This window comes from Garra rufa, chromosome 9, assembly GCF_049309525.1.
Source record: "Garra rufa chromosome 9, GarRuf1.0, whole genome shotgun sequence".
Lineage (NCBI taxonomy): Eukaryota > Metazoa > Chordata > Actinopteri > Cypriniformes > Cyprinidae > Garra > Garra rufa.
The window spans coordinates 13,734,823-13,756,194 of record NC_133369.1 but is presented as its reverse complement, the minus strand read 5'-3'; the positions used below and the strand labels follow the sequence as shown (position 1 = coordinate 13,756,194).

The 21,372-nt window shown below is 36.4% G+C and overlaps 1 protein-coding gene across 3 annotated transcripts in view; it reads right to left on the bottom strand.

Annotated features, from left to right (window-relative positions):
• The window catches only part of rbms3 (RNA binding motif, single stranded interacting protein), a 208,012-nt gene that overhangs the window by 161,439 nt on the left and 25,201 nt on the right, over positions 1-21,372 (bottom strand). For all 3 annotated transcript variants that reach the window (XM_073846608.1, XM_073846607.1, XM_073846606.1), the window contains exon 2: positions 8,295-8,452. In XM_073846608.1, coding sequence (XP_073702709.1) covers positions 8,295-8,452 — 158 coding nt within the window. The remainder of the gene's footprint in view (positions 1-8,294; positions 8,453-21,372) is intronic.

The following is a 21,372-nucleotide window of genomic DNA, read 5'->3' as shown; positions in this document are numbered from 1 at the left end:
CGTGAAAACACCAGTGGCAGATATCGTAAAATTTCTACATTTTGTCTAAAAAAAGAAGACAAAATAAAAAAAATAAATGGTAAATAAATGATGTATGATTATGTTTACAATGAATACTTAGGCAGAAATGATTTTAAGATCTCTATGTTTTGCCTAAATTGTCCAAAAAATAGACAAATAAAATATAAAATAAAATAAAACAAATACAATAAAAAAATAGTAAATATGATATATGATTAAGTGTTTACAGTAAAAATTTAGGGGGAAATGCTGTGGCAGATATTGTAAAATTTCTACATTTTGCATAAATTGTCCAAAAAAATAGACAAATAAAATAAATTTATCGTAAATAAATGATATATAATTAAGTGTTTAGAGTGAATATTTAGGGGGAAAATGCAGTTGCAGATATTGTAAAATGTCTACATTTTGCCTAAATTGTCCAAAAAAAATAGACAAAAAAATAAATAAAATAAAATAACATTTTTGCAGGGCTGATTGATCACATCTTTTGTTGTTTAAAAACTAAGTGTAAAAACTGTCATCCCCTGAACTCTAGATCAAGTCAGAATATGAACAGGAGTCACCTTGCACAGGAAACTAAAAATGCAACATTAGACTAACACTTAAACAAGGCAATTTTCTCACCACAGGTGTCTTATTATTCATGAGAGCCAAAAGTGAGCGACATGACTAACATTTGGCGAAGACACCAAATGCAAAACCCTTCTATAAATATGGGAGTGACCAACTTATTTTCAAATGTGGATGTGTGCAGTTAATCTTAGTCAAATCACCCGCAAAAAATGCCTACAGAGCATGCATGCAATCTGTAGGCTGTACTTGCAAATTAGTATCCTTTTGTTGGGTACCTTACATCATTAGTGCACTTTATTTATTATTTATAGCAAATCTAGGTCTGTGTGTCCAAAACGCAACAGGAGCCGTGCTAACAGGACAAGGCTTCATCGCTTTTTTCTATCCTTGGTAAGCGAGTGTGTCTGTGGTTTGAACTGCTGAGAAAAATTTAAAAAGATGACTGACACCTTCTTACTGCCTCAGAAGTCGCGGAGGCATAGACAGAGCTGATATCAATAAAACAGTTGAATCCAGCCTAAAAGACCTTTATCCCGAGTGTTTAGGCACTTTTTGACTAAGCTTCCCACTTCCTCTTCCTCTCCCACCTCACACATATTGACAAGAGCTGTGTGATACTGAGGGAGACAGAGAGATTGAGTTTACAAAGACTTCAAGATGACTCTTGATGGCTAGCGGCTTTTTGGCCCTCATACGCTCTTCTGAACATACCCAGGGCAGTTGAGCTTCAAGAGGAGTCGGCCACTCATCTGACCTCAGGTTAAGTCTGAATGCTAGAGACATGATGCTGCTTTCAGGTCTAAAAAAATAACAGCACTGAGAAATAACCACAGATATTGCAGGGAAGTCTCATGAGGGAAAAGTCACTGGAGAGACTTTACCCTGCTCCACCAAAACATAAAACCATTGAAGCGGGTCTAACTGCAATACATTTTTTCTTCAGGACACAATTCTTTACATTACAAGAGTAAGTGGAAAAGTCCCTAAATGTAAACAATAATAATGTATGGCTGCTGAAAATTCAACTTCAAAAGGACTACATTTTAAAATATATTTTAAATACAGTTTTCTTCTGTTTTTACTGTATGTTTGATCAAATAAATGTAGCCTTGGTGAGCACTGGAGACTTACCGACCCTAAACTTCTAAATAGTAGTGTACAATCACAATTAATTCATTAAAAATGAGAAAAAAGTAGCCATATGATAGCATTTAGGGCTAAGAAATCTATTTTATTTCTTCCCAAATTCAGTTTTTTTTTACTAGACATTTTATCTAGATTTTTTTTTTAATGGTTAAATTAAAAATGTATTAATCAGAAAGCATGTCTAATTAATTTAAATCACAAAACTTACATAATTCAAACAACAATTTTTTAAGTTTAACAAAAACTTAACTTTTTTTTATGAAACTATGAAATACACTGCCTTCCAAAGGTTTGGAAACGCCCTAGAAAAGTGGGTTTTTTGACAATTTAGGCATGAATCCTTTTTAATTTCTGATCATTTTGCACTGATAAGGGACAACACAAACTACGAAAACATATTTTTTTGCATAATCAGTTTATACATAGAAAAAACTTAAATTTTCGATTAATCAAAATATCCACATTAGCAGCTATTACAGCTCTGCATAATCTAGGCATCCGAGCTGTCAGTTTATTCAAACATTGACCTGATATATTACTCCAAGCCTCCTGAAGGATTGCCCAAAGATGATTCACACTAAGCTATCGTCCAAAAGCACACTTTGCCAGGGGTGTTTCCAAACTTTTGGAGGGCAGTGCATGCTTTATTTGTTTTTCTCAAATTCAGTTTTATTTTGACCAAATTATGAGTATTCCATTAATTTTCTGGATTTAATTTTGATAGTTTCATTAAATTTTGATAATCAAAAGCATCTCTAATTAATTTAATTTATTTTAAAGCATTACTGTTTTATTTATCTATTTTTTCTAAGAAATGCTGTGCTGTATATTTACATTTTTCTGGTAAATATATTCTAGCAAAAATTCATTTAAAAAAAGTATGTTTTAATAAAAATGTTATTAGTAGTAGTTATAGTATTATAACTACTATAGTTGTATTTTTTTTTCCAAATTCCATTTTTTTGTTTTAATTTTTACTAATTCCTTTTTTTTCTGTTTTAATTTTTCTAGACTTTGTTTTAATGGTTAAATATAAAATATTAATCAGAAAGCATGTCTAATTAATTAAAACCTCAAAACTTATACAATTTAACAACAATTTAAGTTTAACAAAAATTAAATTTTTATGGAACTATGAAATACAAATTTTCTCAAATCCAGTTTGAGCAAACTAGCATTTCTAATTGATTTATTTGATTTTAAAAAGTATTATTATTTTATGTTTTTTTTCCCCTCAGAAATACTGTGCTGTATATTTAAAATTTTCTGGTAAATAAATTCTAATAAATATTCCTTAAAAATAACATTTTAATAAAAAAAAATGTATTAGTAGTAGTTATAGTATTATAAAAAAGTTGATTTTTTATGAAACTATGAAATACATTTTATTTTATTTATTTATTTTTTAATTCAGTTTTATTTTGACCAAATTCTCTGCAGTCCATGATTTTTCTGGATTCCATTTTAATAGTTTAATTACATTTTAATAATCAAAAGCTTCTCTAATTATTTTACTTATTTAAAAAAGTATTATTATTTTATTTAAATATATAATTTTTAGAAATACTGTGCTGTATATTTGCATTTTTCTGGTAAATAAATTCAGGAGAAAAACAATCTAGTAAATATTCCTGATAGTATTGCAATGAGTAATATATTTCTGTCACAATTTCCTTAAGTTAAATCTATCTTTTATTTTGACGGGTTGCTGTGAAAACCTTTAAGTTTCTGTTTGTATATATGACAATAGTTTTCTACAAAGAAACTGTAAAATGCTAATGAATGACTTGCAAAGAAGTTCTAGAGATTATGTATGTTTATGTGTTCATATACTCATATTTTAAGGCGGCAGATGCTGAAAACACCGCAAGCGTCACATGAGCTCCAGTATGTTTGTAGTAAACGCGATTTGGTTCACGTTTTCCGCATTCCGGAAATCATAGGGCCCTAGATAGCATTGAGTGAAGAACAGACTACAAAGACAGTAAATACTATAGATTTAAATTGATATAGATTTGGTAGAACTTGATAAAAGTCGCTGGAGAGACATTTCGTTTTGAAAGTCTATTAGATACAGAGTTGATTCCGGCACACTTCCTGAATGCTTTTTGAACCATTCCCTCTTTTGCACTACAGGAGTGACATGAATAAAACTCGAGTTAAAAAATATGAATTATGAATCGGTCTTCAAATCATTAGAAATACTAGCTTGATTTTCTCCCTGTGATTAGACATTTCTACAGCGGCAAGAAGGAGCCATAAATCATAAGTGTAGAAAAAGAAGACGACAAATGTATTGCAAGAAAGCAACGCTTTGAAATAAAAACCATGACCTGTTACTAGCCTTGTCACAGGCTCAAAAATGGTTTGCATGCTCTAGATGCCTGAGTTATTCTAGCCCAGGGGGGGCTCTGCCGACTGAAAATGAGATCCTACCCCAGAGGCCCCCCTAGATATGGCAGCCCTGCACACAAGGGCAATTCCGCCACTGCCTCAGTTAGTCAATCAGGCTGAAAGACAGAGAGCGAGGGAGGGGGTGCCATTTTGGGCAGCAAGCCTTGGATGCTTTTTAGTGAATATAAAATATATAAGCTATTTTATATAGAGAGGAGTGGAATATAGAATAAAACCGGGAAAATGAGAACCGCTGAATGCCAAGATACCACTGGAAGCAATATAATAACTTTCTGATCTTACTCACACATGCGCACACACAGGAAAGAAAAACACAAATGAGATCAATTTTATATCTCAGTTGTTTCTCCTAGACAGCAATGAGATTAAATGGAAAGCAAATGAAATCTCCTGCTCCCTATTTTGCTCCTGAAAAAGCCATCTTAGTAATCTTGCATCTGTCTCTTCTAGGGTTTCAAATTCAGAATCGAAAGTTTTCTGCATGTACCAAAACATTTCTCATCAGATAAAAAAAAAAAAAAAAAAATCAGATAAAATGAAATTAAATAAAAAGTAGAAAAGCTGTGCTATCAACATTTATTTTATACTGCAGCTTTATACTATCACTTTATATCAACTGTTTCATTCGTCTGTATTTTTATTTCTCCTCAAGGAATTTTACTCTGCAACTTTTTGCTGATCTGTAGAACACTGCAAAATAAACTTAAACAGTTAGTTCACCCAAAAATTAAAATTCTGTTATTAATTACTCACCCTTATTTCGTTCCAAACCCGTAAGACCTTCATTCAACTTCAGAACACAAATTAAGATATTTTGGATTAAATCCGAGAGATTTCTCACCCCACATAGACAGCAAAGGCACTGTGTGGTCACTGACACTAAAGAGAAGAAATTCTTAAATAAAGTCATTATTTTTGTTTTCTTTGCACACATAAAGAATTCTCATAGCTTCAGCTTTTAGTGTCACTTTGGTTCTAATATAAATGTGAACATGCATTAATTCATCTTACTCCCACAAAAAAAAAAAAAACAACAACTCAAATTTAAACTCAAAATTAAATTAAATGCAACTCCTGATGCAAACCTGCAATAATTAAATGTTAAATAATACAAATATCTTTATAAGTATAAATGTATAAAAGTGTCTTTGATAATCCAAATGTAACCATATGTGACCCTGGACCACAAAACCAGTCATAAGGTTAAATTTTACAAAACTGAGATATATACATCATATGAAAGCCCAATACATAAGCTTTCTATTGATGTATAGTTTGTGAGGATAGGACAATATTTGGCCGAGATACAACTATTTGAAAATCTGGAATCTGAGGGTGCAAAAAAATCAAAATACTGAGAAAATCACTTTTAAAGTTGTCCAAATTAAGTTCTTAACAATGCATATTACTAATCAAAAATTACATTTTGATAGGTTTACAGTAGGAATTTTACAAAAAAGCTTAATGTAACATGATCTTTACTTAATTTCCTAATGATTTTTGACATAAAAGAAAAATAAATAATTTTGACCCATACAATGTATTTTTGGCTATTGCTACAAATATACCCCAGCGACTTAAGACTGGTTTTGTGGTCCAGGGTCACATATTATTAAGCAAAAATGACTCAAGATAAACTAACATTTGTTCTAATTTTTTATTGCTAAAGAGTGTTGTGTTCGTCTTCTGCATTCTACTGTACAGACATAATTTACTTTTCCTTCAGCCTTAGGCCTTTGGTGTGAAAATGCTTTTACATTCGCCAAAAATAGAACTTTTTCGTATTAAAACAAATAAGCATGCCCTGCCCAGATTTAGAAAGTAATGCAAAAGTAACGTAGTGCATTACTTTCCATAAAAAATAACTAAGTAACGTAATAAGGTACTTTTTTAGGGAGTAACGCAAAATTGTAATGTATTACTGTTAAAAGTAACTTTTCCCAACACTGTTAACAATGTCCTTACTACCTTTCTGGGCCTTGAACGTGTCAGTTGTGTTGTTGTCTATACAGGGCCAGAAAGCTCTCGGATTTCATCAAAAATACCTCAATTGGTGTAAAAAGAACAAATTGTCTGAAGAAGAACAAAGGTCTTACGGGTTTCGAGTGACATAAGCGTGATTCATTTAATGTACGATTTTAATAAGAAAAAGGTAATGGCTGGGAGACTTGCACATATACTTAGAGACAAATTGACTAAAAACATACAGAACTGAGTTGGAATGAAATTCTTAATTCATCCCTTAAAACCTTGCTTCAAGTGTGAGCAGAATTGAGTTGGATTGTATTCACTTTCTTTCTGTAGCATTAGATTACAATCAGAGACATAATGAGGGGCTCTGAAATGCAATTATTTTAAATGGTATTGTAAAATGCTGTGTCCTGAGGGTTAATACTCCATGATATCGAATCATGGAAAGGAAAAGTAATGAACTGGCTCAAAGACATGACTCTCCGCCCTCTGGTTTCCACCAACACACATACGTACATGCACATATACACACACTCACAATTGCAGATGCATAATGAAAGCACATAAACATGACAACGACGTGTTCACCTAAGGCCTTCATTAATAATTCATGATTCATATTCAGGTCTTTTATGAAAACGCCCTGGTACGTTTTCAGTTTTTTGTCTCAGCAAATGCAACACTCCACCTCCAATCTGACCTTTTTACCTCTTCTAATGCAACATAAATGAGAGGTTCAAATCTGGATGCTTGTTTCAAAGTCGCAAACATTCCGCATCTCCATCTTGACAATGTGCCTTTCCTAAATTATTAGATAATCTAATTAAAAAATGGTGAGCACGGCAAGCTGAAAACTAGAAGGGCTCATTTTCATGGCTGAGGTTTGAGATTCTGCTGAGGCCACGTTTTCTCCTTTAGAGTCTAACCCCATTGTACCTTCAGCCTCAAAACCCTGCCAATCTTCCGCGGGGAATCACACAAGAAGATCTCCGAAATGTCAGCCTGACAGAAGCACTTTTCACTGCCCTTCCCGCCACTGCAGCAGAGCCACTGGAGGACTGAAAAGGGTCACTAACTATGTGTGCATGTGCACAAAATGTGTGCGTATGCATGCACGCAGCTGTAAGCTTTAGATCGCGACACTAGGGTGCCAGATATGCATGCACGGCATCTAAATCACTGTGGTGTTAAGTAAAAAAAAACGCAAAGAGTGTTTGTGGACGCTCTTTTTTTTTGCTGAGCTCCGGAAGTGAGCCCCAAGGCGAACCCCTTTGACCTTTCCAAAATGTTACTGCCCATTTGGCACGGCAGCCGCAGCTAATAAAACTTTTATAATCATGAATTTTTTATTCCAATCCCGCTCAAGGCCTTGGGCTAACCTGGACCATGGTAGCCCGAGACCCTGAGAGAGATTGAGAGATGTTGTGAGAGGCTGTGGCTTGAGGTTTCATCATTCTACCCCCTGAGTTTTGACATGTTAACATTTGGAGCATTATAAGTGGCATGCATTTCAGTTTTTATTTATTTATTTTTATAAAAATAATGTTGCTTTTCCTGCCTCTTCCTTCTCAAAAAAAACAATCACTATGAATTCTGGGAACTAGCTGCAGCCTGGTAATTGCACTCATCTGTGTAGGGTCCGCAAGACAAAGCAGTCCTTGGTTTAAACGTTGCTTAGAAACTGCTGACCCAAGATGCATATTCTCATGGTCAACTTTGCATGGGTGAAATTAGGAAATTCAGAAATATTCGCAGAAGGTCATGGCGCTGGAGTAAATGTCTTAGGTTTTAAGGCAGAAAGCCCCCACACAGGATTTACATCTGCATGAGTCATCAGAGAAGAAGATTATGCAAGCTGCCCCCTGGTTCTTGTACAGCGTTTCATAATGACCTCCCTACACTTTAATGATGCTGACTTGCCATCGCCATTTATGGGGCCATATTCTTCTCTGTAACTAAGCACGGTGACTTTTTCTTTTTCCGTTTCTCTGTGACCTTCTATGCATGCATTTAAATGATTGCGTGTGGGTACCTGTGTCTTTGCAACTATAAATAGGTATAGAAACCAAAACTCTCATATAGGTGTACGCAACGACAATCCTGACAGAGAGACAGAGGATAACAGGCAGCGACAGATAGGGGACATCAGGGGAAAAGATACTTACGGTTGGCAGAGTTTGATGAGGTCCTGGTCGGTGGTGCCAGGCGGAAGGCCCCGGATGTACAGGTTGGTTTTACTGAGCTGCTCCGCTGCACTGTGGCTGCTGCTGTTGGTGCTGGGGCTGGGCGGAGCCATGGGAGGAGGGGGCGGGGCATATGACTGCTGCAAGACAAAGGCATAAGTTGTTATTAAAAATTGATATGACTTATATTAGATTACTGTAATATGCACTTTTGAACAGCACGATCTTATGACTTAGATAGAAGATAACAAAAATGCATCTCTAATGGGCATCTCTAGCCACTGTGAGCCTAAACACAGGCCTTTAGGCGAAGAGCTTATGAGTCAATGAACCTTAGTCAGAGTCAAAACCATATTTAATATAAAACAAGGCTGTGAGGGAGAAATCTAGTCTATTCAATAGGTTGTATAAGCATAATTTCTAACACCTCATTTAAAATGGATAGGCCATTTGTGCCCCCGGACCACAAAACCAGTCATAAGGGTAAATGTTTTGAAACTGAGATTTATACATCAGCTGAATGCTGAATAAATAGGATTGTTAGGATAGGACTATATTTGAACGATATACAACTAATTGAAAATCTGTAATCTGAGGGTGCAAAAAAGTCAAAATATTATGAAAATCGCCTTTAAAGTTGTCCAAATGAAGTTTTTAGCAATGCATATTACTATTTAAAAATTAAGCTTTAATGATCTTTACTTAATATCCTAATGATTTTTGGTACAAAAGAAAAATCTGTAATTTTGACCCATACAATTTGTTTTTGGCTATTGCTACAAATATACCTGTGCTGATTTTGTGATCCAGGGTAACAATTATTTTGGTTTCTAACCACATAATGCATTTAGCAATACTAATTTATTGTAGCAATATTATAAAAGATATTTAGCAGTACTAATATCATGGTTAAAATTAACTTCACTATTCAAAAATAATCCATTTTAAGTCAATTTTATATCATGTTTAAGTTTATCTTCCATGCCTATAGGTAGGTGATTATAGTCAAAAAAGATTAACAATGTTTACATTAACAAGCCTAGGATATAAATGATCTTACTCCATTTTGTTTTCCATGCACTGTATGCACAAACTATAAAACGGATAGTTCTGGTTCTAGCTTGGTCAGTTATATCAAACACCTCAAAAAATGATTAGCTGACAATAAATAACTATAACATGAAAGATACACATTTACTTTGGTCATTACAGAGTGTTTTCACAACGCATTATCAATTGGCCATATTGGCGGCACTGAATATAAACAATGCCACTGAACTGAACAAAACTCACATATTTTGCTGATTATTCCTGACGAAAATGGTCAATTCTTGTCATGTTTTGGGCTGTACTAATCGGTCAGACCAGGAAAAACATTTGGAGTACTACAAACTGCCAAAAGTTACAACAAATAAAGGAAAAGAGTGCAAAAAGCTGTCTGAGGAACAAAAGGCGTTTGTGGTTGGCCAAACTAAACGAGGATTTCCAGGGCAAGAATCCTGACAACATTTGAATTTCTTCTTATCATTTCCGGTCAGGTAGTTTGGTCAAAATATTGAACCCTTTCCTGCTTACTAATTCCTTTTTGTTAAATCTGTGATTTAGCAGCTTTCACACATTTTATCCAGCATAAATTAGCAGAACAAGGCATTCAGTAGTACATTATGTTACTCTATGGCTCTGTCCGTGACTGTTCTCACGTTCGCGTTCTGAAACAAGAAATAGTTCCTATTGTAAGCCATTTTATGTAAACAAAGTAATTTTTTTACGATTGTAATTAATAAATACATACAAATAAATAAAAGTAATACAATCATTTGTATTATGACCGATATTTTTGTGTGAGGAGTGAGGACTGACTGATAGTATCCATACGACATCAGCACCGATATTTTAATATCAATCCGCCCATCACTACTATAGTCTGGCCTTGTGCTCATAGCTGACTGGTCCAGTGAACGCGCAGTGCACCTGCAGTTTTGACGCCTCTAGTTTGGATGTACAGTATATTGGGATATTTTTGACACTTTGCCAGCCTGAATCATCACCCTCAAGGTATTTTACAACCGATTCTACTTATATCCCTCGCATGTTGTTTTAATTCGCGTCAGTTTAAATACGGCGTCTACCTTGACTAAGGATTCAGTCAGTGAGGCTTTTGAACCGCATACACACTGAGCGTTCAATATTCTCTGACAGACACGCAGTCAGATTATAGAAACATCACTGTGACAGTTAGACTGTGGCATGAGAGCTATTATGTGTGTGCGCGCACTTTCCTAGTGATGTCTATGTAATGGACTGTGTGTGTGTGTCTGGCCCGCGTTTTCTCCGTGTTTGCGATAATCATTGGCTGTCAGTTGTGCTGTACACCGGCAAGTCTCCCTTGGCATTAATCTATTACCTGCACTTCACCACAGCCTGCAATTTCCTCCAGACAGACGTTGAGACAGACAGACAGACAGACAGACAGACAGACAGACTGGCCTATCGCGGCTAGAATAGATTCTGCATTCATATAATTCACACACCCCTGTGCCTCAGGCTACAGTTATGAATGAACCCATTGAATTCTCAGGAATACAACACACAGACAGGGAATAGAAGACGAACAACTGCCATTAAAACACAATGTGCGCATGTGCATAGAGGGAAATGTAAACCTCATGTTCCGAATGAAAAAGTAGAGCAATTTATATGAACATGAGAATGTTGGGGCATAAGCACATTGCATGTACAATTGCATACCAGCAGTAGGTCATTAAAAGTAGCGCCACAACTTACTCAACTTCATTTTCATTCGCGTCCTTCAGGTGTAGCGTTTCCAGTAACAAGCTTCTTTTTCTAGTTTACTACTTTTTCCAGGAGTAACCAAACGCTACATTTCAAAGAGTGAACAAACACGTGTGTATGTGGAGGCCAGGCCTGAAAAGTAATTCTAGTGAATCGGTTCGTTGTAGACCGAACCCCAACCCATATGGAAAATCCGAATCATTCTAGAGAATCGTCTTTAACAACCACTCTTTCATGTAATTTGTTCGAGAATCCGTTCTAACGAATAGATTTGTTCTAAACGGTCTTATATGTAGCGATAGAAAGTCTGATTCGTTTTAATGAATCGACTCGTTTGGACTGTTTATCTAAGAACCGAATCAAATAATGATTCAATGATTCGAGATTTCGAGTTGAAGCCCAGTGACCGTAATAAATGAATGTGTATTCTAGTGTTTATTTGTATTTAATGTACACTTGTTTTGGTTGCAGAAAATAGGATTACAAGAACAATTGCTATGAATAAATTGAAATATACACTACCAGTCAAACGTTTTTGAACAGTATAGGTTTATAAAGTCTCTTCTGCTCACCAAGCCTGCAATTATTTGATATAAATTTGAAATATTTTTACTATTTAAAATAACTGTTTTCAATTCGAATATAGAAATAGAAATATTTATATTTCAGATAAATGCTGTTATTCTGAACTTTCTATTCATCAAAGAAACCTGAAAAAATGTACTCTGTTGTTTTTAACATGATAATAATAATAAATGTTTTTGAGCAGCAAATCAGAATATCAGAGTGATTTCTGAAGGATCATGTGACTGGAGTAATGTTGCTAAAAATTCTGATCTGAAATAACAGGAATAAATTACATTTTTAAATACATTCAAATAGAAAACAGTAAAAATATTTTAAAATGTAGCAGTTTTTGCTGTACTTTTGTATCAAATAAATCAGGCTTGATGAGCAGAAGACACTTCTTTAAAAACAAAAAATCGTACTGTTCAAAAACATTTGACCGGTAGTGTATATATATATATATACACCATTTGCATGTAACCTTGGCTAAAAGTGATGCAAATGTAACTTAAAGGGTTAAAAAAAATGCTTTGACACAATTGTTTATTTATTTTTTCTAAAATGTAATACAATATTGTATAGCATTACTTTTAAACATAATGTTCCCCAACACAGATGCACACATAACTCTGCCTTAAAAGCTGTGTCTTTGTGTGCCAGAACCCTACATGAAATCTGGATATAATAAATACACCCAATTCCCAGAAACTATACACACCATATGCGTGTCTGACATGCCTGACATGGCTTCAGGCAGTCATGCACACACGCATGATCTGACTGCACAAAAAGCTTCCTGTGTGAGTGGAAGCTTATCAGACCCACCTGGCCCGGTTCTCCTCAGCGGATCGGGGGCCTGGCCTCCGCAACACGACGCCGGGATGGAGAAAGACCGAGCGCAAGAGAGCAAAAGCTCGGCTGATCAAAGTGCTCGCCACAGACACCTCTTTCAGCCAATTTGTGCAGCTGTCAGGGGCACGGCGATAGCGCGTCAGGGTGTGTAGTGTGTCAGGAGTCATGATGGGGGAAGCCTTTGAAACGTCAAAGGCGTTCACTTCGCCGTCAGACGGCCCGGGATTAGAGGGAAAGGGAGAGATGATGTTGCTTTTACAACGGACTCCAGCAGGAATCACACACATACACATACTCTTGGCATCTCTATAGCCGCACACACTAACAAATCCCATTCAGTCGTACATACGGCTTTAGCCGAGGCACTTAACTCAAGCAAGGAGACCCTGGGAGACAAATTGTCTGATGATAGATGTGCTATTATGCTACACATATGTTGTCTGAAACACATTAGCACATATAACGTTTACATTCATGACATGTTATCAGTTGACAACTGTTTGTCTTGGGGTATTGCTCTGGCAAGAAGTCATGGCCTAGTGGTATATGTTTCTTGCATGATGTGCATAAAATAAATTATGTCTAATATGAATTTATTTTGATAGCTTTTTGAATATATATGGGCCCTACTGGTGCAACTGCAAACTGCTGTCCCACAACCAAAAAACACATTTAAAAAGCATTCAAGTATTCAAATCTTAGATGTTTACTAAGATTCTTCTATTATCTGTTTAAATCCACAATAATATTTAAAAAAATCAGTAAGCTTAATATACATAAAATCATAATTTATTGGGTACTTTCAATTGGGAAGTGGCTGTCCCAAACCCTAACCCTTAAATTTCAACATAATTTTTTTTTTTTTCCATGGTTGTTTCTAAAAGTATCTTTTTGAAAGTGAAGCACACCTCTTTCAGGTAGATTTAAAAGTATCTAAAATTGTCACTACTGAAACATTTGGTGGTGTTTGGGTAGTGGCATCTTTGTTTTTTTGGGTGTTATCCCATAAAATGGTCACTACTGAAACAGTCATGACCGAAACATGTCATCTTTGTTTCGGTAGTGACAAAAATTACCACATAATCCTTTTTTATGGAGGAAATAAACAAACTTTTAGTACAGTAATGCCTTTTTTTTTTTTTTTTTGTATTTTAGTATGTTTTAGTAGTGTTTTAGTATGCAAGTTAAAACATTACTGTCAATACCGAAACATGGGATGTTTTGTACTGAATTATCAACTAAGATGTTATAAAAGTTTTTGGCTCATTGTATATTCAAAATAATGAATACTTTGAAATCAATATGATTAACCTTTTGCCTTTTACGAAGAAAAATTGGATTCAATGTACAAATCTAATAAATTACAATTGAAATACTGCAAAAAAATATTTACAATGTAGAAAATTATTATTACTGTGTTGCAGTAGTGACAAATTTGGGGAGAGGACAGATATTCACAAACATTCTGAAAATACAATATGAGAATGTATTGCACAATTACTAGTAATGTGTACCTTATAAAAACACAATTTGCATACATACAAATATTTTGGAAAAATACATTTTTTAAAGACGTTTCCAACTCTGACTTTGGACCTATATGGCCAAATAAAAAGCAATATAAAATAATTGCATATTATTTAAATGTAAATGAAAAGATATCATTAATACAATTAGCTATATATTGCCCAGCTCTTTGACCCCCATGAGCTTTGGTGCTCACACAGTCTGCATGAGTTTGAGTCCGGCTTGCGTCATTTTTTTCCATTCCTCTCCCATCATTTCCAGTCATCTCTGTTCTGTAGCTTTCAATCAAAGTGGCAAAAAGGCTGAAGCCTTCCAGAGAAAAGGAAACCAGTTATTGTCTGCTAATTAAACAATTCCTGGCTTTCTTCTCCTTGCCTTTTGCTCTCTCTCATCCCTGTCTTCTACCACTCTAATGACTATAATCTGTCCATTCAGCCCCCCTCTTCTTCCGCAGCCTGGCTTCTGTAAACCATCTCCTCCTCTCCCCCGCCCCCTCCTCTACTACGGATAAATCCATCCTTCCCTCCCTCCCGCTTCCCCTCCTTCGCTCCGTATCCCAGGGTTGGCCGGTGCGTAGCCGGGCTCTGCTCTTTATTAAAGGGTGAGTGATGTGCACACACATTATCTCCTCGCTGCACGCCCAGATAGCCTTCATTTCCCTAAAGAGTACTCCAGTCACCAAACAATTAGTACTTCCTGGAGAGCCCTCGAAAATGGGTTTCGAATGGCCGCCTCTCCTCTCCTCCAACTCCTGTCCCTCCCTCTGTCTGTCCGTCTGCCTTTCCTTTTCTCTCTCTCTCTCTCTCTCTCTCTCTCTCTCTCTCTCTCTCTCTCTCTCTCTCTCTCATTATTTCTCCTCTGCTGTTCTTCGCAGAGAGAGATTGACCTCTATCAGGTCAGCTTTCTTGCACTGCCTGCTGAGTATGTGGAGTTAACCCCTGCCTCCACCAACTGTGATTATGCTTAGGCTGTGGAAATTTACATTTTTGTGCACACTGCATATGCATGCATTTAAAATATTTATTGTATTCACATGTTGATGCATTTCTGCATGTGAGTGTCCATAATAAAGATTTTTTTTAAATAATATAGATTAAAATTAAAGTTTTTAGAAATGTACTTCTTGTATTCATGTTAGTTTCATGTGGTTTGACAGGAATAAAAATTAAAACTTGACAAGATCAATAAAAATATTTTCAGATCAGTATTTACCAGGAAGAAGTTGTTTTTCCTTACTAATGCTATGAATTTTATACATTTTTGGGAGAGACACATCACATGACGGACAATTATTATTATTTTTTTATTATGATGAACTAACTTGGCTTTGTCATAAAAATGTTAAAATCTCTTATCTAAATTATTTTAAGAGACTTCACAACACAACCATGGCTTTGATTTGTTGTTCTTTTTTCTAAAATATTAATAAACAGTTAAGCAGTTTTGTTCAAATATTGTTTTGTAATGAAAAAAGATGGCAAACTCTGTTATTATATTATATATTATAAAATAATAAAAATGGTATTATATTAATGAGGCTTTTCTTCATTAGGATATCAGTTGCATCACCCTGACTTTATATAAAATATATATCAAACTTATTTTTTTATTACTGAAATTAATAACTTGCTCATTATAGAATAGGTGTATTCTATGGCAGGCTGTTTCCGCCACTAAATAAAAATTCTGAGAAAAAAGTCAGAATTGTTAGATAAAAAGTGAGTGTACACATCTTAATCAATATATATATATATATATATTTTTTTTACTCATTTTTGGGGGGAGTCACTTTGCTTGACCTACTTGAATTTTTAAATTATGAACTAACTTTGCTTTGTCATAAAAATGTTAAAATATCTAAATTATTGTACTTTTTTGTTGTTCAAATATTAATAAACAGTAAAGCAGTTTTGTTAAAATATTGTTTTGTAACAAACAAAATGCAGAACTCTTTTATATTATGTATTATTATATAATAAAAATATTATATTAATGAGGCTTTTTTTCTTGATTATGAAATCACAGTTGTATCACCTTAATGTAATATATATCAAAATGAACATTTTATTACAGAAATTAATGACTTTCTCATTTTAGAATAGGTGCATTCTATGGAAGTTTGTTTCTGCCACTGAATAAAAAAAAAAAATGTAATTGTGAGTTTATATTCTGCTATTCCAACTTTATAGCTTGCAAAAAAAAAAAAAAACTCACAATTGGAAGTTTGTATCATGCATTTCTGAGTTGTGAGATAAGAAGTTGCAATTACCTTTTTTCTGCTTTATTCAGTAGCAGAAACTGGCTTCCATGGTCTTCAGGCAGTGTAAATGCATTTTTAATGTATTTTTAAATACATTAATGGATAGGACAAATAAAAGAGCACAATGTCATTGACCCATATGAGTTTTGCCACTATTTTTCCCCAGATGTGGAGAAAAGGTCTCATAGCTTTTCCATAACAATTTGGATTCTTTTGCAGACAGCATTCACAGCGCACACACATGCACTCAGCCTCACTTCTGACGGTAGTGATCGATAGTACACGCCATGACCCCGCCGTCACAGGGACCAGAGCAGGACATGGCGAGCATTGCTCTCCTTCCCTCAACTCTACCCCCAGGGCCCCTTGGGGCGAGGGAAAGAATGCCGGCTATTTAGGGAAAGGGCTTGAGATCCCCTGCATCCGGACAGCGGAGGCCCGAGGAAGCCCCAAAGATTACACCGAGCACTCTGCACACACACACACTCGATGCACATAAACACATGACTCTATCTGACTCAGAAATATATTACCACATGCATTAGCCCATTAGGCTCTCAAGAAGATCTATACGTTAAGAGTTACTGCAGCAAAGGTAGGAGGGAGACTTCTTGCGGAGAGAGATGGAACGAGTGAGCGAGCTTTAAGCCTTCTGTGCAAACGGGCATTGAGTGCTCTCTGCCATTAAAGCTCATCGTCGATAACATGCTGCATTAGAACCTCTTTGAATTGCAGAATTTCGTATGAAATAAAGGGAAGGTCTGCTTTACAGCTTTCTTTTGTGCTGGAGACATGGAAAGCGATCATTACTGATGAAATGATAAACGTTTGCCTTCGCAGACATGACATTGAGCCTGTCATTGGCTTGTGTCTCAAACAAAGGACACTTGAAGGAAGTGAGCATGTCAATAATAAGTGTCATGAATCATGAAAATGTCATGTCGGTGTCATCCATCATGGGCCTTTTTTTCTAGAAACCATGTCTCCTTATGCTGTCTAATTATTCTGTAAATATTGAATCTTATAATACTGTTCAGGAGCAATATAGCAGATGAAGATTCAGAGAGGTATAGCATCTCTTTTCCCTTGCTTGAGTTCATTTCAGTCTCATTAGATTCTAAAGCATGGCGTGAATGTGTAGGAGTAACTGCAAGAAGGAGGCTAAAAAGTCATGTGATGAGGCAATGCCTCTTTAGCACTATGATTGGCTGTGAATGGGATAATACCCGCCTGTTATTTTCGCAACTGCTCTGCTAATTGGCCTGAATGGGTCAAACTGGTGGAAATAGAAGGACTAATTGACTCTTCACTACCTTAGCAACTGTTGCCATTGGCCATTTTCTCAGACAAGCTTTGCTCTTTTGTTTAATGTATATTTATGGAGGGCCTGTGTGTTTAGATAACAATTTTATGGACATTATCCAAATCTACAAACCACATTGTTGCTGGGGCTCTTATAATAGTGGCACAAGCTACCCAGAGATGTTTTTTTTTTTTTCTTTTTCCAAATCTTTAAATTAATTTTAAGAAGTGCTTTTGGATTTGGCCCTCATTCCCAAGTGAACATGTATAACATCAGTAAGAACAACTAAATGTGCTCTCAAGTAAATTAATGCTACTTCTCTGCAGTTTTTAATCAGGTTACAGCGTAATTTAAAAAATAAGAACAAAAGCAGATAAAATGCTTTGCAATGCCACAATTCTGTAAAGCCCATATAAGAATAATATCGAATGAGCACAAGTACTGAATCTCTAGTTCAATCCTTTTGGATATTGTGTAAAGTTTGTCTGACTTAGAAACAGTAAACAAGGAGGGCAGAGCATAGGGAAGGGTCAGTGTTGACATGGCCATATTTGGTCACAGAACTTTGTTTTCCCTATTGGAAAAAAAATCATCATATGCTGGTTGGGTATGTTTTAAAGCATGGTAGCTGGTTTGAGCTTGTTTAAGATGGTTCTTAACTGGTCATGAGCTGGCTTAAGCTGGTCCTGAGCAGGAGCTAGTTGTTCAAGACCAGCTTAAACCAGCTCTTGACTTAAGGACCGGATTTAACCAACAACCCATGTTTGAAAACAAACCTAACCAGCATATGCAGTTCTTTTTCTACAGGGTTGGCGTATTAAACCACCTGACACAGCAACACTGGCTCATCCAATAGAAGGGTCTTATCTAGTGAAAAGATTGGTTATTTTCTAAAGAAATGTACAATTGATATACTTTTTAACGTCAAATGATCATCTTGTCTAGCTCTGCGATGTTCATGTGTACTCGGTGTACTCCAGTTCAGTGTAGTTAGGGTAGATTGAAAAACTCCCATCTTATTTTCTCCTCCAACTTTAAAATCATCCTACGTTGCTGTAGAAGTACAGACCCAGTGTTTACAAAGTGAACTTGCAAAGAAGGTCAAACGCAAAGGTAAAGCAGTGATGTTTGACGATTTTGAAGTTGGAGTAGAAAATGAGATTAGTTTTTTGACCTACCCTAACTGTATTGAAACAGAGTACACAAAGTACGCATGCACATCGCAGAGCTAGACAAGACGAGCAATTGAGGTTAAAAAGTATATCAACTACATTTTTTTTTTTTTAAGAAAATAACCAATCGTTCCGCTAGATAAGACCCTTCTTCTTTGGCTGGGATTGCTTAAATCTTTTTGAAGCTGCATTTAAACTGCATTTTGGAAGTTCAAACTCGTAGGCACAATAGAAGGAGTGCCGAAGAGCGCTTGTGCGTTCGACTGAGTCATGTAATTTCACCTCGGCTCATTGTTTTTATGACGCGAGATGTAATGTAAACATAGCCCACTGTGAACACTCTTGTAATTTGCTTCAACCTTTTCTAATTTTATGAATGATTATTTTAGGTTCAAGTGCGTGTAAGGATTTGGAAACAAACAGAGTACAGCTTTTTCTAAAGCATGCAGTGGCATCTGCTGTTCAAAACTAAGCTCAGAATTGACTCGATAAAGTATCGCGATGCATTCGAAAAATCTCGATGCATCAACATATTTTTCCAGCCCTATGTACAACTGTGATCAGCGCTTATAAGGATCAACTAAACGCTGGACTTTCAAAAGTATGTCAAATATTTAGAATTTGCGGCACAAAATCTTTCAAATATGTTCAAGAGTTTTACACACAGGTCTGTTATTGTGGGGATATTTCCACGCCCCAACATGATGCGGCACAAAATGAAAGATGATTGGTTTTACCTGTCCCTCATATGGCTTCTTGTGCAGGTCTTGGCCATTCAAAGCAGCCAATGTTCCCAGACCTTCTGCCATCAGTCCAAAGGTCTGACTACTCAAGACTAAACTCTACAGGACAGTGGCCCTCCAGGAGCCGGATTGGACAACCCTGCTTTACACAGTGGAAAACCCCCATTAGGGAAACCTGTTTGAAAACATTCATTATTTTTAAGGGTTGTCTTAAGGGCGTCTGAAATGAATGACGATGTTCACTTCCCTCCCAGAGACTTTTTACCCGCATCTTTCACATGTTTGACCCTTCGAGAAACTACAAAGCGGAACGGACCACACGCAGACTAAACAGGTACCAGAGCACCGGTCTGTACCTTTCATAATTCTCTCTGTCAGCAGGAATGTGAGGACAAATAAGCTGGCTTTAATTTAGAAGAAACACGCTGCTCCAGACACCCAACCACACTCCAGCTTGTTAACGTCAGGCCCACGCACCGTTAATGTCATGAACAAGTTACACAAACATTCGCCCAGACAGCACTAACAACATCTTCCTCACCGGCCTCTCTCACGACAGCACAGCAAGCAAAGGTTCACACTCAGTTTGCAATCAAACTCATCCGCCTACGCAACATATGACAATCCGCGCCTCATTCTGCACAGAATCGGCTCACATCTGTGGCTCCGCTGCGATGACACTAAAGGATTATTCAACACAATTGTTCGACCTCTCGAGTATTTGCGATGCATGAATAATCATCACCACCTCCTTATTATGCAGATATATGCTAATTTCGCTTAAATATATTCAAAATGCACCCCGCCTCTTTCTTCATTGAGGTCAAGGTTTAACTAAGTTGGCATGTATGGAAACGGCGAATGCAGACAGGCATTGTCCGTTTTTTTCGAATGGGTGGAAAACTTAGGATAAAGTTTTGCATGGATTTAAACGCATCTGGAATTTAGGCCAAATTCCGAGTTAATTCGTACACTACATTAGCGGATGTCTTTCTATTTAAATACCCCTTCCGTCGTGACCCGCAAAATCCCCGGCCCCTCAGGGGCAAGCGCAGCACATTCAAATACGAGGAAACAATCAGAGTGTGCTTATTTGCATATGAACGGGAGATGGAAGCCCGCAAATCCGCGGCAGTCCATTTTAATCTGAGAATGACTTCCTCTTGTATTGTTACGAGAAACAGTCTGATAGCATTCTCTCCTCTCGTCTCCCAATCTTCCTGCTGAAATTAACATCCGAATGTGCTGCTCGCTTCGGACCAGACCGCTCGGAGAGCCGTGCAGACGGTAGCAGTCCGCCAACCTCTGTTGCCCCGGCAACAAAGTGGAGGACATGGTGAGGTCTTATCAATCAATTAGAAACGTCTCTGTTCACTAGAAGCATTGAGCCACTGGGTCATGATTTCTCCACAGTTTGTCAAATTCATTAGGGCCCTGGCCAGAGATGTATCGCTGTTCAAAAAAACGTATTTAAAACGTCTGTCACCTTAGTCAGCAGGCTAATTTTTTTATATAGACGGATATTCTACATTCCCTTTATGCTAATTACTGCACCCATATAATTAAACTCCATTTAAGTTTATAAAACACATTAGCGTTTGAATTAAGAGAATGAAGGATGCACACAGAAAACCAGAGGAAGTCAATGAGGTTTTTTTTTTTTTTTTTTGGTCAAGAGTCATACACAATCCATTTAGCTCGAGAAGAGCTCACTTCCTGTGCCTTCGTTAAAATTCCTTCGTCAGGTTTGCTTTTGCAGCAGGGCTTCCGAGAATTCCGGACTAGACCTATTCAAGGGAATTCCTGTCTCCAAAATGCTTTTTTTCATTCCCAGTAGCTGTCT